Genomic DNA, 18,110 nt, shown 5'->3' with positions numbered 1-18,110 from the left:
GTGGCAAGCATTTCAAGATACCCCACTCTGCCAGAAGCTGAACATTGAAGAAAGATGTCAAAAGCCATATAACTTTTGGCAAAAAAATTTATTGAAAGCTTGCCAAATCCTTTGAGTGTGCGGCTTGGTAGCTATAGACTTCCACCACTTCATGGGACGGCCTCTCAAAAGAACAACGACTAGAAGAAAAGTTTTAATCCTTCTCTGCAAGTGATCTTTATGGCTAGAGGCCTGTAAGACAGAGCGATGAAGATGGGAGCACGTCGGATGTGCGATGAAGTAAGGGTGAGAGTGGCTAATAAGTCTGGGGTCAAGACACGAAGATTCTTTAATCAAATTCCCCGTGAAACTTGGAAGCGTCGGTTTGCTCTGTCTGCTCTTTGATAGGACTGGTATGCTATCAGAAAAGCACATGCTTGAAGCTCTGATACCATTGTCACGGGAACGGGCACCATGTGCCAACAGAAAAGAACAAATTGAACACTTTTAGCACTTCAAATAACAATGAACTGAACGAGAGAGAGAGAGTGCACGACACACGACGTGGAGAGGCGGAATTCCACCCCAAGAGAGCATGTGCCAAAAAAAAGAACAAACTGAACACTTTTAGCACTTCAAATAACAATGAATTGAACGAGAGAGAGAGTGCACGACACACGACGTGGAGAGGCGGAATTCCACCCCAAGAGAGCACTGGCCCCAAACCTTGGAGCCCCTTTCGATATTTCTTTATATTACTTGAACTTTGTACACTACCAATACTCCATCCTTTGCACCTCACACAGAGCATGCCAGAGAATGAGTCATTGGCTCATATTTAAAGGTCCTTGGCCATGAAAAGCATCAAACTCAAAGGAACATCTGGCCTCAAAAGTTGCCGCCCAAAGCTGCTGAGCGTAAATCATGAAAATTTGTACAAATGCCAGTCATCATGTCAGCACGAATTGCGGAAATTCGTACAATTGCCACATCATCATGTCAGCGCGAATGCCGGGAATCCGTACAGCTGCCACATCATCAATTCTCTGTGTATACGTGTGTGGGCTTGCTTTATCTTAATGCCTTTATGTCATTCGGGCCCCATCGGACGGGGGTTTATAAGTTGGTGGGAACTCTTCTTTAAAAATAGGCCACTCGACAAGACTTTGTAAGTCTGTAAAACTTCTTTTGCTGCTTCGGCTTCTTCTTCTTAGGGTTTAGGCCCCTCGGCTGGGATCTGCAGGTTGCCTCCGTTCTTCAGTGGCTTGACATGTCAGCAACTTGTCACACGGACCACGGTGTCTACTAAGCTACCTAATTGTCCACTCTGTTTTGCAACAGGAGTCAAGGGCGATTACTCTTCTTTTAAGCGGCGGATATGTCACAAAAGTGATGACGTGGTGACCTATCGTCATAGCACAGGACACACACACGTGTCAGCCAACGAGCAGCCGTAGAACATCCACCCCAATTACGCCGGATTTTTTGGGAGCTGACGTGGCATCCATACAAGTGGCATAGCATGCTCTTAAAGCGAAAAGTTTTAGCAAGGCCAGCTACCCCAGCTTTTTGTACGAGTTACTTTTGGACCTAAAGCCATTATAAGTGAGGCCTTGGGAGCACTCAAGCAGATCAGTGCATGGTTGCAAAGTTTTAGGGTGACTCCCCAACAATTGTACTCTGTGACTTATTGAAAGAAGCACTGAAAGGAGGACCTTGGGAGCAGTCTAGCAAATAAGTGCATGGTTGCAAAGTTGCAGAGTGACTTCCCAGCAATTGTACTCTGTGACATATCAAAAGAAGCACCGAAACCCACTCAAATAATCACAACTCTTAGGATTCATCAGAGTTCTCAGAAGCGTTTTTATTTTCAGTTTATTTTCGATTATGCCGTCATGGCATCAATGTCCATTACTGGAATGTAATATGGATGTGCTAGTCTTGTCTTGTAGATCAACTTTGGCCTTTAAAGGACGTTGGTAGCGAGCAAATTGAGACTGCAGCAAATCTCATGGAAGCTGATTTTTTTATTCCACGCCTATTGATGACTAACTGTGTTGACGGTTTATGCATGCATAGAGTTTCGAAACTTAAGTTTCTAATCTTCAGCTGACTTTTTCACTTTAGGCACTAAGGTGTAGATTCCAAAGCAGGGGGTTGCTCAAGCAGAAGCAGAGAAGCTGCTTCTGTATGGTCCTGCTTGCTATAAGCAGGGGTCTTGCTTGGCTCTTTCGAAACAGCAATGGATAGGTCAGCGAACCTCCAAGTCAAAGGCATTTATCAGACAGCGCCGAAAGCAAAGCACACTTTTCAAAAATAAACTACCAGAAACCATGCTGTCGTCGGGCTTGATAGCCAGAGGCTTTCGATGAATTCATGTATGAGAGTGCAGGTGATGAAAAGCTAAATTGAACCTAAGGATGGAGGTAATCAAAATAGAGATGTATGCGGCTATAGAAACTCAGAAGGATGATATGTACGCACACATGAGAAAGGACCTGCTAATGAAATAAATAACTCAAGCTGAGTTGAAGATCTCACCGCCATTGCCGAGATTCCCATCTAGTGTCAATGAGTCGTGTAGCTGATCGATTTTGAGGTCCTGCCAGAGATAACAAGTAAAATGTTTTGAAGTAATGGGTTATCTGAAAGGCTAATAAGCAATCTTACATTAGCTGTGGAGACTGGCAGACCCTGAGCCTCCTCTTGCTTGCTAGAATTACCGATATCATCTTCTTCCTGCGATCAAGCCAAAGAGTACATACTTCACTTGCAAAATACTCTGCAAAACTGCATGAAAATCTAGGCAATGAGCACACACGCACACACACACACATAAAGAGAGAGAGAGAGATTTACACAGTAGGACGCAGAACGAACGCGAGGGAAGAGGTCGAGCACGCGCAGAAACTGTTCTTCGTCCATTAGCCCTGTGCGTGAGTCTGTAACTTGTAAATGAGTACTTACGAGAACCTGTTTTGAACTCGACACCAGTTTCGAAGAGGGAACTAAGAATAAGATGTCAAGGGGAGTTGGCCTAGCGATAAAGGCGAGGAGCTTTAAGCATAGGCGAGGAGTTGTAAGCACGCCCGCTATGGTTCAAGCCTTGCGACGTGCGGGCATGGGTGTGTGGATGCAATCCCATAAAACAAGCTGATGTGAAGCAACAGATTGCAAAATTAAAAAGAGGACCAATCGTGTCACAACAAACAATCAAAGGTACTTGGCTAAAATTGACCAGTGCTAGCCTACAGAAGTGCCACCTAGTGAGTAGATTGTACATGAGGAAGATAGGAGCCAATTTCAACAACCTAGTTCAACACTTTTTGCCCGTAGTAATGGTATGCAAAAAGGCCAAAAAGAGAGCACCCTTCTCTGTTGTAGATCTACCATGTGGAATGAATCTCATGCATTCGATTCCTTCTTCATATCCCTTTTCTAGCCCAAAGTTGTTCCTTAAGCTTGTACTTGTATTGGGGGGCGTCAATTTTTTGGCCCCCTTACCCTAGTCATACTTGATAATTTTTTAATAAGTTTGCCATAGGAAGTGGGGATAGATCACATTGGCTTTTTGTTTGAAAAAGTAGTTCTGTGAAAGCATGAGGTGGTGAGAAAAACAACTGTTACTTTGTTAAAGGAATCAATACTTTACTCAAGTAGTAAATTTGTCATAAAACTCAAGTCAAAATATTATCGAAGGGCCATGAAAGCATTCACTATAGAGAGAATAGTGATCAGTAGATAGATATATTTATTTAAAGAAAAACACAATTTGCTAGTCAATATTTAGTAAAACATGTGCTCAATAATGTACAACAAGTGGAAGTTAACGTACAAGTCAAGGTAGAGTCCTTACCTAGCGATCAAGCATATGTCGTATGTGCTCACAGATAGTAAGCATGTGCTTATTAGTAATGTACAAAAAGTGGAAGTGAATGTACAAGTCAATGTAGAGTGCTTACCTATATGTCATCTTTGTTCACAAACAGAACAGATCTACTTGATAAGCGACAAAAAGACTAATTAAACTCTTCATTCTACAACAAACACATAGCACATAAACTACAAAAGTGCCATACGGAAGTATGGAGGAGAGTTGGCATTGTGTGTAGCGGAAATTAGCATGAACATAGTGGGCATTTCATTAGAATAGATTCCTAATGAGAATTACAAGAGTGCTTGGGTGGACAGAGCAACAAAAAGCATAACACCTAGTTAGATAGCATCAACAATACTTCAAAAGAGAGAGAAATTAAGCTATTGACAACAGTTGAGGACCGGATTTGCATGGAGCAGGTCCCCCCTCCAAAAGGCTTTGTATTATGGTTTCTCCCATCAAGAGAGACATTGTACAATACAATTCTTTGTGTTCCCTCAAGACTAGCTAGTGCAATGAAGATGAAAGCTTGATGCACTAAGCCTAACACTTAGCAAACACAACTTTAATTATCCCTGTTCTCAGACCCAAGACCTCACACACCTTCGAAGATGGTTAGAGCTAGCAGGGTATGAGAGTAGATTAAGAGGAAGAAGGAGTATCTTACAAGAAAAATGTACATCTCCTCACATAATCACTCATATTAGCATAGCTTTAGCTTAGTAATTAGCTTGGTAGAGGAGATGAGCATGCATTGAAGCTCGGCTCTTGGTTGGATTTGCATCCGCATGCCAAGAGTGTGTTGATGTAGGCTTTTATCTCACAAGCTTGGAGTAGGTGATGAGCTCTCCATTAACGCTTGGGAAGAGATAGTCTTCTCTTGGTTGGATTTGCATCCGCATGCCAAGAGTGTGTTGATGTAGGCTTTTATCTCACAAGCTTGGAGTAGGTGATGAGCTCTCCATTAACGCTTGGGAAGAGATAGTCTTCTCTTTCTTCACACATGAGATTGTGTGAGTGTGTGTGTGATAATGCCTTTAAAAAAATCAGCCCCCTCTCTCTCTTGGGCGAGCCCTCTTGCTAATTGCTCTTGCAGACTCTCCATTGGACCTCCCCAAGTCAAGCCAATGGCTATTAAGTAGCATAAGTGATAGCCTTCTGACATGTGTCCCCCTTTCCCCTTTTGTGAGAGCTTTAGGTAATTTAATAATTAAACTAAACTCTCATTGGACCCCTTTGCCTCCTGGCCAATAGGAATCAGGCAAGCCATTGGGCTCCTGAATGCTCATTGGACCCCTTGGGAGACTGTCCAATAGTCTTCTAGGAGACTTAATTCTCATTGGTTCTTTTATTAAGTGTTTTTAAATTAATTAAACTAGATTTACTCTAGCCTAATTCTCATTGGTCCACCTCCAAGGCCATCCAATAGGAATTGAGCACACCTTGTGGGCATCTGGGCTAGGGAGCTGACATGTGTCCCTAATTCCCTTTGTGTAAAGGGAGCCTGTGTGTGTGTGTGTGTGACTTTCTCTCTCATCCCCTAGAAGAAGGGCTCGCCCCTCCCCATGTAGGGATATGCAAAGACTTTTTAGTTACACACAAAGCATCCAATTTCCCCTAGGGTTGACCTTTGGACACAACCTTTGAATTTTGGAACCTTAGCATTTTGGAAGTCTTAATGGGCTAAACCTTAGGGTGTTTTTAGCCCATTGTTACACATGGCTCTTTTGCAGATGGCCCCCCCTTTGGATCCCTATTTTCCCTCCTTTGGATCCCTAATGTGGCCGGTCTGCTAGCTTAACCAATATTCTAGCTTTTTCTCCCCTGGCACTTCCCCACATTAAATGATCAGTTTAATATGAGAAAATCATTTAAGAGAATTAGATATTGATTATTATGACATTACCTCTCTCTTGAAATCATAGTCGTCCTCGACTATGGTGCAGAGAAGATAAAGCATATTCATGAGTCCTTTTCTTAGCGGGTAGAGGATCCCTATGTTACCCTACGACATCATTCCACAATGGATGACTAGTCCGTTTGGCGTTGAGAGCCTGAGGCTGCCGCAAGCATGTCTGCACATTAGTCCTATCAATCTTCCATAGTAGAGTGACAAGCTCTAGTTGGTGTTTGGGAGACGTCGTCTCCGCAAACTTGATCTAAGAATGCATACTACTTCATTTTTGTGCACAATAAAGAAAAAGAGAGTCTTATAAGACAAAAAACTTTGTTCATTTTTAACATTTTGTACATTTGCTTACTCTTGGGAAGCATTGTAAGCATTGACAAGGTTTAGGTTATCCTTTAATTGTATGCCTTGCATCCATCTAGCATTTTCAAAAGGATAATTCTTAAACTTAATAAGATATCGTAGGATAGTCTTACCGCCTCTTAATACCTTGTCTTCATGTCGGAGAATGGACTCGGGCTGCAGCACCTCCTCTTGGTCCTCGATCTCCGGTGGGTCTTCAATAGTTGGTTCTTGAGGTGGCTCTCCTTTGTAAGGCTTTAATAGGCTCACATGGAAAGCATTGTGTATGAGCCAATGATTGGGCAACTTGAGTTGATAGGCCGTCTCATTGATTGGCCTAAGAATCTGGAAGGGACCATAGTACCTTTTTGCTAGTTTAGCATAGTACTTTTGGTGGCCCGTAGGATTCTTGCCCGACGTGTGCCTTAATCGAGCCTTGGGAAACTTTAACAAGACCCAATCGTTTTCTTTAAAGGCTTGGGCTCTTCTGTGCTTGTCAGCAGCAGCCTTTTGCCTTTGCTGTGACATAGAGATAGCATCCTTAATCTTTTGAAAAGATTCTTGTAGGTCTCGGCTATACTCATCTGTAGCGAAGATCTTCCCATGTACCTTAAGTAGCAAGGGACTTTTTGATCTTCCCTCAATTACCTCGAAAGGTGCTTTTCTCGTGGAAGTATGTACAGTGTTATTGTAAGCATACTCCACTAAGGGTAAGTACTTCTCCCATTGGAATCTTTTATCTACTTCCGTTACATAGGCTTTTAGTAGATCGAGAATGGTTAGGTTAGCTATTTCACTTTGGCCATCCGTTTGTGGATGATAGGCTGAAGAGAAGTTTAGCCTTGTCCCTAAATTCTCAAAGAGACCCTTCCAGAAATTACTGGTCATTCTAGGATCTCTATCCGACACTATGGACATTGGCAAGCCATGGTACTTGAAAATTTGTGAAATGAAGAGGGTTGCCATTTGATGGGCTTTGATAGTCTTTTTGACAGGTATAAAATGAGCTTGTTTACTGAACCTGTCTACTATCGTCCATATTCCCGTATTCCCATGGATAGACTTAAGCAATCCAAAGATAAAATCCATGGCTATGCTCTCCCATGGTGAATTAGGGATTGGCAAGGGTTGAAGCAATCCAAGTTGCTTCCCTCTATCAAATTTTGTCTTTTGGCATACCACACATTTGGAAACATACTCTTGTATGTTCACTTTCATGGTAGGCCAATAGAAATATGTTTCAATTCCCTTTAAAGTAGACTGAATCCCTCTATGCCCCGCATAAGGTGGAGCATGAGATTCATACATTACTTTCTCACGTAGTGAGTTAGTAACACATAGTCTATTGCCGTAGAGAAGATAACCATCTTGTAAAGTAAATGGTTCTTCTTTCTTCCCTAATGCAAGGGCTCAAATCACATCTCTAAAATCGGGATCAATAGCGTACTCATCTATCATTGAAGATAGATCATTGTAAGTTGCTATGGAAACCGCATTCACTCTCGGCCGTCTTGAGAGTGCATCAGCTACTTGATTATGCTTGCCAGCAATGTGAGCAATATGAAAATGAAATTGCGAAAGGAAATTTGCCCACCTCATTTGTTTGTCGGAGAGCTTGGTCTGCGTCATGAAGTACTTAAGACTTTGGTGATCCGTTCGCAGAATGAAAGGAGTCCCCAATAAATAGTGCTTCCATGAGTCTAAGGCATGTAGAACTGCAAGGAGTTCCTTTTCATATATGCCTAGAGCTTGCTCAACAGGGTCGAGCCTTCGACTCTCATAGCCTATGGCGTGCCCTTCTTGGAGCAAAACAGCTCCAAAGCAATCACCACAAGCATCACATTGGACCTCAAATGGTTTTGAGAGATCCGGTAGTGTAAGCACAGGTTGAGAGATAAGCTTTTCGAAGCATTGTTCTCCTTAGTAGACCATGTGTACCTAATGCTTTTCTTTGTTAGGTCATGTAATGGTCCCGCAATTTGTGAGAACTTTTCTATGAAGCGTCTATAGTATGCGCACATACCTATAAAGCTTCTTAGTTCATGAAGATTCCTTGGTTTAGGCCATCCTTTTATTACCTCTAACTTTGATGGATCCATTTGGATGCCATCTTGAGAGATAATGTGACCTAAATACTGAATCTCTTGCAAGAAAAATTCACTTTTCTTTCGATTAACATAAAGTTTATTCTCTCTCAAAACTTGAAATATTACCTGGAGGTGTTGCTTGTGTTCGTCTAATGAATTAGAGTAGATGATAATATCATCAAAGAACACTCTAGTGAAGGTTTGATGAGGCCTGAACAGCTTCTCCATCAAGCGGTTGAATGTGGCTGGTGCATTGGTCAAGCCAAAAGGCATGACAATGTATTCGTAAAGACCAAATGTGGTGCGAAATGCGGTCTTTACAATGTCTTGATCAACTATCCTTATTTGATGATAGCCACCTTTTTAGGTCAATCCTACTGAAGTAGGTCGATCCTTGTAGCTTATCAAATAGGTCTTCTACCCGTGGAACGGGAAACCTATTCTTGATAGTGATCCTATTTAGTGCTCTATAGTCGACACACATACGATATGTGCCGTCTTTCTTTTGCACTAATAGCACAGGTGAGCAAAATGGAGATGAGCTAGGCCTAACCATGCCCTTCTCAACTAACTCATGCACTTGCCGCATAATCTCCTCTTGTTGAGCTTGAGAAACTCTATAAGGAGGTTTGTTAGGCGGTGAACTTCCTGGAAGAAGTTCAATTGCATGGTCATCATTACCTCATTTAGGAGGTAGCTCACAAGGAATGTCGTCAATAAAAACATCTTGAAACCCCTTGAGAAAATTGGATAACTCTAATTCCTTTTGGTTGCTTTTATTTTCTTTTGCTAAAGCATTAGGTTCATTTTGAGAATCTTTAACAAAAATCATGTACACGGAAATAGAGCTCTTTATTGACTTGTTGAAAGCTGGTGTATGTACAATGGGAATAGTGTTACCCATTTCATTAGCATCTATATACATGTCTTTTTCCCTGAACTTAAAGGAGATTCTCCTTTCAGGAAATTTAACATCGGCAGCTAGGTGGTCAAACCATGGTGCCCCTAGGATTACATCCTCATGCTTGAGAGGAGAGATAAAGAATTCCTCTTTGTCCACATAGCCTTGGACATGAAGCCTCACTTTCCCGATTAAGGGTGTGACTGAAGCTTCTTGCCCCTTGAAGGCACTGTCTGCGGGTAGGACATCTCCCATCTCGTAGGATTGTATGCCTAGCTTGGTGGCCAACTCTATAGATATAAAATTGTGAGTAGAACCAGGGTCAAAGAGAATAAAAGGATCATGTTCTCTTACCTTTCCCCAAGCATGGCATAGAGGAGATCCTTTGTGATGAGTTTGGTGAGTCTCCTCCTCTTGGATTTCAACCAAGGAAGCTCTAGGAGGATCTTGGCGGTTGTTCTTTTGGGGACAAGCGCGGTATGCATGCCCTTGTTCGCCACACTTGAAACATCGGTTATCCTTGCGATAACGCTCAAGCTCTTCAGGAGAGAGTTTGTTCTTACCTTTGTAAACTCCCTTCTCTTTAGCTTTGTTGGAGTTGCCCTTAGGAGACTTTTGGACATTGTCCTTCCCCTTAGGCTCATTGGAACCCTTGTTTTCCGGGGGCTTATTATTTCTTTTAGCCCCGTTTGGAAATTGATTCGAGAGGCCACCATAGTATGGTGTATTACCGCCGATATGGTACGTGGCCTTCGGGAGTTGACATACTCCGCCATTTCTTCGGTTAAGCCCGCACAAAATTGTTGCTTTTGCTCTCCAAAATCCAACTTTTTGAAGACAGTGGCTTTGAGTTGTAGGTCCCAAAACTTGTCTACATATTTGTGGATGGATTCATTGGGAGAGAGCTTTAAGCTTCGCCATTCGGTGAGTACTTTGTCTTTGGCATCGGTGGCCAAAAACTGCTTCATAATGGAAGCTCTTAAAGCTTTCCATGTTCGTGGAGCTTCACCGTTGGCTCGTAGGCTAGACCACCATTGTCTGGCGGACTTTTGAAAGTGCATAGCTACATGGCGTAGCTTAGAGGACTCCGTGAAGCCCTCATCTCCAAACGCCGCATCGAATTGCTGGATAAAGGCCAAGACTTTGTCCGTAGCACCAAAGGTACCATCATAGGTAAGGAAAGAGATGCTCTTCCCTCCCTCTTTGAATTTCTTCAGCTTGGACGACCTCTTCCATGCGGCATAGGATTTCCTATGGCCTCTTCTTTTTGATGGTTCAAAGGTTGCACCATCACTTTCTTCAGAAGGTGAAGAATTTGAAGAAGGTGGAGAAGAGGGTGACCTCTTTCTCGCCTTTTTCTTGTCTTGATCTTCGTCGTCTTCACCATCACTTTCATAAGAGGAAGAGGATGAAGAAGATGGAGAAGAGGGTGTCCTCTTTCTCGCCTTTTTCTTCTCTTGCTTTTTATCATCCCTCTTTGAATTATGACATGGAGAAGAGTGTGATGGTCTTCTCCGCTCTGGTGGTGATGGAGAGCGTTTAGCCCGCCGTCTTCATGGAGCCATCTCCGCCGAGGTGGCGGGAGACTCACTTCTTTCTCGTTCCTTCGATGGAGGCTCTTGAGTTCTCCTTTGGGAAGGAGATGCATCATCAAGAAGTAAATGCTTGAGCCCTTCATATGGATTCTCTTCTTCTTCCCGAATCGGAGAGAGACCTCTTTTGGGAGTCTCACAAGGAGGCTTCCTAGGTGTTCTCTTGTCATGGTGATGAGCTTGGAGAATCCCGTGAGCACGGAGCTCCCGTTGCACTTCACTTTGGAGAGATGGATTGCCCATGGCTTGTTGAAGCCTAGAAACAAGATAGTTAACAAGCATTGAAGCATCATTAGTAGCTTGCTCATGAGCAAAATCAAAGTTATCAACATTAATTTCACTCTCTTTACTATTGTCAGCCATTCTAACAACTTTTAGGTGTAAACTTTTTAGGTGTAAACTTTTTAGGTGTACTTTGGCACTTCAAGCCCTAGTTGCTACTCCTCTTTACCCCTTTAGAAAAAGCACTCAAGCTACTGTACCCGCGGCTCGAATACCATTAATTGCAAGGAATAGAAGAGAGGGTCTTTCAACACCAAAACAACCATTCTAACAACTTTTAGGTGTAAACTTTTTAGGTGTACTTTGGCACTTCAAGCCCTAGTTGCTACTCCTCTTTACCCCTTTAGAAAAAGCACTCAAGCTACTGTACCCGCGGCTCGAATACCATTAATTGCAAGGAATAGAAGAGAGGGTCTTTCAACACCAAAACAGCACCGGCTCCTGTCAAGCTTCTAATAGCTCAATAGTGGTTAAGCCGTAGGCAAGCCCCGTAGGACTCCACTATTAAGACCATAGCTCTCGATGGTGATGCCCCGTTAACTGTACAAAGGCAAGCGCACTGCAAGGCTGAAAAATCCTTGTTCTACTTAGTCACAGGCAATTAATAATACCAACCATTTATAGCTAGCTTGAGGACCTCCCTTCTTGAGCAAGAAAAGAGAAACCTTGTGCTCTGATACCAATGCAACATTTAATGGCCTAATAACTTGTGTGTAGAGGAAATTAGCATGAACATAGTGGGCATTTCATTAGAATAGATTCCTAATGAGAATTACAAGAGTGCTTGGGTGGAGAGAGCAACAAAAAGCATAAAACCTAGTTAGATAGCATCAACAATACTTCAAAAGAGAGAGGAATTAAGCTATTGACAACAGTTGAGGACCGGATTTGCATGGAGCCAGTCCCCCCTCCAAAAGGCTTTGTATTATGGTTTCTCCCATCAAGAGAGACATTGTACAATACAATTCTTTGTGTTCCTTCAAGACTAGCTAGTGCAATGAAGATGAAAGCTTCATGCACTAAGCAAAACACTTAGCAAACACAACTTTAATTATCCCCGTTCTCAGACCCAAGACCTCACACACCTTCGAAGATGGTGAGAGCTAGCAGGGTATGAGAGTAGATTGAGAGGAAGAAGGAGTATCTTACAAGAAAGATGTACATCTCCTCACATAATCACTTATATTAGCATAGCTTTAGCTTGGTAGAGGAGATGAGCATGCATTGAAGCTCGGCTCTTGGTTGGATTTGCATCCGCATGCCAAGAGTGTGTTGATGTAGGCTTTTATCTCACAAGCTTGGAGTAGGTGATGAGCTCTCCATTAAAGCTTGGGAAGAGATAGTCTTCTCTTTCTTCACACATGAGATTGTGTGAGTGTGTGTGTGATAATGTCTTGAAAAAAATCAGCTCCCTCTCTCTCTTGGGCGAGCCCTCTTGCTAATTGCTCTTGCAGACTCCCCATTGGACCTCCCCAAGTCAAGCCAATGGCTATTAAGTAGCATAAGTGATAGCCTTCTGACATGTGTCCCCCTTTCCCCTTTTGTGAGAGCTTTAGGTAATTTAATAATTAAACTAAACTCTCATTGGACCCCTTTGCCTCCTGGCCAATAGGAATCAGGCAAGCCATTGGGCTCCTGAATGCTCATTGGACCCCTTGGGAGACTGTCCAATAGTCTTCTAGGAGACTTAATTCTCATTGGTTCCTTTATTAAGTGTTTTTAAATTAATTAAACTAGATTACTCTAGCCTAATTCTCATTGGTCCACCTCCAAGGCCATCCAATAGGAATTGAGCACACCTTGTGGGCATCTGGGCTAGGGAGCTGACATGTGTCCCTAATTCCCTTTGTGTAAAGGGAGCATGTGTGTGTGTGTGACTTTCTCTCTCATCCCCTAGAAGAAGGGCTCGCCCCCTCCCATGTAGGGATATGCAAAGACTTTTTAGTTACACACAAAGCATCCAATTTCCCCTAGGGTTGACCTTTGGACACAACCTTTGAATTTTGGAACCTTAGCATTTTGGAAGTCTTAATGGGCTGAACCTTAGGGTCTTTTTAGCCCATTGTTGCACATGGCTCTTTTGCAGATGGCCCCCCCTTTGGATCCCTATTTTCCCTCCTTTGGATCCCTACTGTGGTCGGTCTGCTAGCTTAACCAATATTCTAGCTTTTTCTCCCTTGGCACTTCCCCACATTAAATGATCAGTTTAATATGAGAAAATCATTTAGGAGAATTAGATATTGATTATTATGGCACATTGTGTCTCTAAAGCCATACTTTGGCCTGTAATCAATTGCACAATCCATTCTATTAAATATGTCATTGGTGGAAAGATGCCAATTTCAAATATGGACCCAAAAGGCTATGCAACACAATTGGATCTCGACTTTAAATCCACCAAGGTGCCCTTACCTATAAATAGAAACCGAACTATGTATGCAATCTCCATGAGTATTCCCACTATATTGGCTAGCCATGAGCCAAAGTGGGTGCTTCTATGAGAAAATCCACTATGAAGTAGATTATTCTTAGCATATGCAAGGAGTTCGCATGCCCCCCCCCCCCCCCCCTCTCATAAGTGAGTAATTGTAAGGGCAAATTACCATCCATGCTATAGACTTTCTTTCTTGTATCAGTCGTGGGCAAGTTTTATCTCCCATTTACCCAAAGTAAACCATGTAAAAATCTTTCCTAGAATTAGGGGTCGACTTTCTTTTGTAGGGACTTAGTTGTTGAAGATCAATCACCTAGCTACGAATCTTCGCCTCTTTGCCTTACTCCCCTTGATTGAATGTCATTACACCACACCTTTCCTATTTCCTACTTTCAATATAAACTCGCCTAGAAGTATAATTTTCTTCAAATAATCTAGTTCGCTTTTGTGTCAATCATTCCAAGTCTTATAGACTAATCTCATTTGGGTATCAAGACCAATGGATAAATCAAATGGATGAACCCCCATTTGGTTAATAGCATGGTCCAATTAGTATCTTAGTTTATTACTGGTGTGTGTGTGTGTGTGTGTGTGTGTGTGTGTGTGTGTGTGTGTGTGTGTGTGTGTGTGGGGGGGGGGGGGGGGGGGGGGGGGGGGGGTTGTTTTTTAAACATCCATATAATGTGTATTCAAGCCTATTTCAAAAACCCCTTACTTGTAGATCTTTCATGAATAAAACACACCCTTTTTCTATTCAAACTGTGTGAATCTTCTTTGTGTGGCACCCTTTTGTGTGTTAAATAAGAGTAAAATATATGGCTTAAAAACCCCTTAGGCTAAACTCACGTGCTGTATTACCACATTCTTGGGTGGCCCCGTCTAAATTTATTAAGCCCCCAATCATTGATCAGTGAAGGGTTGTGATTATTCTACTGATATATGAACCTGTCTTAGAAACATCGAAGGTGATTTGAGAGACCCCACTGTGCACTGCACGAGGGGCTTTGGAGGTTTTAGTACAAAGAAGAAATGTGTGCCATCATCGATCAACGCCTTCAGTGGTTCCAATTGGCATGGCTAAGCAACCATTGTTCTATTTTGGGTTGATAAATTCATCTAGGGCTGCCACAAAATAGCAATAAAGTTTTGACTCACTCTAATTCTATAACCCAAATATAGTAAAGCCACTTGGGGACAATGATGGAGCACAATATCGCAAACCTTCAACTTGAATTTGATGAAGCATCGACCACATTACACTGTTAGCTGCCAAGACTACACTTCTTGGCAAGATCTCAATAGTGTAAGCAAAGTTGGTAAGAAACCTTGAAGCACTTATTAAAACCTTGAAAGGTATTTTTTTAAGGATTTGGTGTGGTGATCATTTTTGGCAAGGTGGCCCTTGTCTCAAGAACAAGAAGATTTAGTATCAAGAAGAGAAGAACTTTACTCAAATCATCCTCATCAATGTAGGGTGTTATGCTACAAACTTGAAAGAATCCATTCTTGAGGAAATTATAACCAACATACATTTTCTATTGAACTATTAACACCCATTGTCACTCATGGCTAACCTTACAAGTTGATTCATGAATTCACATTTTGATCACTTGTTTGCCATGTCTTGTATAAGACGTAGACACTACAAGTGAGAGATTCTCTCTTTGTAAGACCCCTTTTTCATGGAATCCAAGAGAGCGTTTACCTTTGAGGGCACACACTTTGATACTTGATAGCAAAAGCTCAGAGATGAGAAAGCCGGATGCATGTACTTTGGGCATTGTTTATGGTGCCAAAACCATTGTTTATGGTGCCAAAACCAAAAACTCCAATTAATGATGTCTTAGCCTTTTGTTCCCATTTTACATCCAAAAGGAAATGTGATTGTGAATGTTCTTTGATCTAGAAATGAAGCAAGAGGAGCCCGTCTTCACTCACATCAACCAACTAAAGAACATCTTATCCCAACTCAATGGGATTGAGTCCCACTTTGTCAAAGAAAGCATTGACATTGCAGGGTTAATGATCAAGAGTCTAAAACAAGAGGATTATGGATTTATCACTACTTCATTGAGGTTTCTACCTAATCTTTATCTTCCAGACTTTTAAGTTTCAATATTGGAAGAGGAGAAGAAGATAAGGAGGTCATGGATAAACCAATGAAGCATGCCTTTTTAGGCGGATTCATAACGTCAATCTCAAAGAAGGAGGTGCAAAGGAGTCACAAGAAAAAAGAGGAAATGTCAAAGGCAAGAAGATTCGCAATTTTTGTGGGAGATCTAGCCATTTGAGTCAGATTGCTATGTGAAGAAAAAGACCTTAGCCATCTTCGTCAATGAGATGGAAAATAAGGAAGAATTAGATGAGGAGGAGACCTTAGAGGAGGCCAACTTGGCTAAATTTTCAATTAGATCACTTGGTTTATTAGATTCTATTTCCCATTTACTCTCCTAGTCTCGATTCTACCTAGTGCAATGTGCTTTGGTCAGAGGCAAGTTAGAATCATTAATCAAGCCTAAATGATGCAATTAGGGATTCAATAGCAAGGGACTGACCAGATGACAATCTTTGATTGGAGAGAAACATTATTAGGGGGGGGGGGGAAGTAATAGTACCCCCACCTGTTTAGATTTTGGTGACTAGTAAAGACCATCTTGTCGGGCTCCCTTACTATTGTGCACCAATTTGGCCATATGACGTGGTGCAACACTTGGTCTGTGGTGGTAAGGGGGAGGAACAAGATGGCGTATGATCGTATCAATACTTTGTAGGAACAAGCAGAGTGATTACATCTTACACTTGCAAAGTTTTCTGACCATTAGAGGTTATCTTGTGCCAAGCCCCTCTCCCACCATAGGCTAATTTGGCCACTATGGTCTAGTGCACGACACACCCCAAATTGGCCCATGGTGGGAGGGGGGACCAAGGTGATGGCTTGATATCATAGGAAAGTTTGCAGGATGAAGAAAGTGATGGAACTCCTATCCCTTCAAGGTCTTTTTCACCTTGAAGACAGTATTGTTGCCCCCTACCATCACACACCAATTTGGACCAGATGTTGCTCTACGTCATATGGGCTCAAATTGGTGCATCAATAGGACATACCAACAAGTAGACTGCCTTCAATTGCAACAAAATTTTGCAAAGGTGAGGAAAGTGACGATTTAGTAGACTTGGAAATTGTTGTGACCATCACAGGCAGTCGCATGCCCCCCCCCCCCCCCCCCCCCCCCCAACCATGCGGTAGTTTGGGGCATATCATGTAATATGGCCCAATTGATGCATGGAAACAAAGGGGAGCAATGAGATAGTGGATGTTGAGCCAGCAGAGGATCACACCCACATTTTTGCTCACACTCATCATTTTGTAACCATTGATTGTAATAAATGTCTTTCCGACATTAATTTTGATTTGAGCCATTCATTAAGTAACGGGACTCAATTGAGTTTCCAGCTTGTAATCCCGAAGTAATTTCACTTGCTGATGTAAGTAGTTAGAGATGTTCTCACCTCCAAGGCTGAGGTATATAAGCCAAAGTTTTTGTAACCTAAGGGGAGATCATTAATCAAAGTGAGTTTTTTGAGCGCCGTGACTGTGTCTGAGAGAGAGAGAGAGAGAGAGAGAGAGAGAGAGAGAGAGAGTTTTATCTACTTGCTACGCGAGCTACGGAGCCGTCATTGGAGAAGCGACACCGCCATTGTGTTAGCAACGGCGAGAGCTACGCACAGATACCAAGAGTGCGTGCTATCGGCTTCTATGTGTGGTAAGTTCCTACGAGCTTCGGTGTGAGTTTTCTTCCAACTCGTGTGTCGGAATTGAGCGTGCAGCATATCTATAGAACCACAACGAGTAGAGCTACACATTAGTACCATCGGGGTCAAGTTTCGATCACCTGTATATTTCGGCCTGTCTTCATACGCGTTTACCGCACGGAGTGGTTATAGGTTGAGTTTGCAGTTCAAGTCTTTAGGGTGTTGTTCTTACCTAGTGTATAGACTTCCCCTTGAGTTTGAGATCGATTCAATGATTCTAGATCTTGTTTCGTATAGCATTCGTTCGTAGTACGGATTTCAGTCACTTGCGTATTTTAGAACTTAGATTTGATTTCCTTAGTAGTGATTGTCATTAGAAGGTCGAGTAGGTGATTTGACACCCACCTAGTTGTTTCCATGTGCGTGCGGGTCAAGCTCCGTCCTTGTCTGACAAATTCTGTTGTTGGTTGAGTTCTCGCTATTTAGCTTCCGCTAGCGGCGTAACCGCCTTAACATTTGACGCCGCTACTGGGGACGAGAGCTCTAAGTAGGTGACCTTAGACTAATCCTACGAGGTGAGTCGTATAAACTACTTTGTATACTTTAGTTAGAAAAGATCTAGGAGTGGTGGACTCTGAAGATCTCAAGAGATACTAGGAAGTGGGGTATTCCTGGGTCTTCCGTGTTGACAGTATTTTTAGTTTAGCTTAGATTTGTTTGTTGTTTTGTTGGTGTTGAGTAGTTGTTGATAGAAGAAGAATTTGCTAGTCCGTGAGTGGCAGTGGATCTCTTTAAAATCACAATTACCAAACCCATTTTATGATTAGGAATAGCTTAGGTAGGACTTCATTTGATCTTGATCTAGAGCTAGTAATCATTGGAGTATTTGCTTGATATGGTTGATTGCATGTTAGATCACTAAACCGTCGAGTTAGTAGTGAAACTTGCAATAAA

The 18,110-nt window shown here is 42.3% G+C and overlaps 1 protein-coding gene across 1 annotated transcript in view; it reads right to left on the bottom strand.

Annotated features, from left to right (window-relative positions):
* The window catches only part of LOC147422890 (octanoyltransferase), a 34,374-nt gene extending 31,378 nt beyond the window's left edge, over positions 1-2,996 (bottom strand). The window contains exons 1-3 of the mRNA XM_086502277.1: positions 2,839-2,996; positions 2,650-2,718; positions 2,521-2,581 (exon numbers count right to left, since the gene is read on the bottom strand). Of these exons, the coding sequence (XP_086358403.1) occupies positions 2,521-2,581; positions 2,650-2,718; positions 2,839-2,904 (196 nt within the window). The 5' untranslated portion in view covers positions 2,905-2,996. The remainder of the gene's footprint in view (positions 1-2,520; positions 2,582-2,649; positions 2,719-2,838) is intronic.
* Between the last annotated feature and the right edge of the window lie 15,114 nt (positions 2,997-18,110).

This window comes from Adiantum capillus-veneris, chromosome 26 (genome assembly GCF_014529385.1).
Source record: "Adiantum capillus-veneris isolate H3 chromosome 26, ASM1452938v2, whole genome shotgun sequence".
Taxonomy (NCBI): domain Eukaryota; kingdom Viridiplantae; phylum Streptophyta; class Polypodiopsida; order Polypodiales; family Pteridaceae; genus Adiantum; species Adiantum capillus-veneris.
Note: the sequence above shows the minus strand (reverse complement) of the source record. Positions and strands in the feature narration are given on the sequence as shown.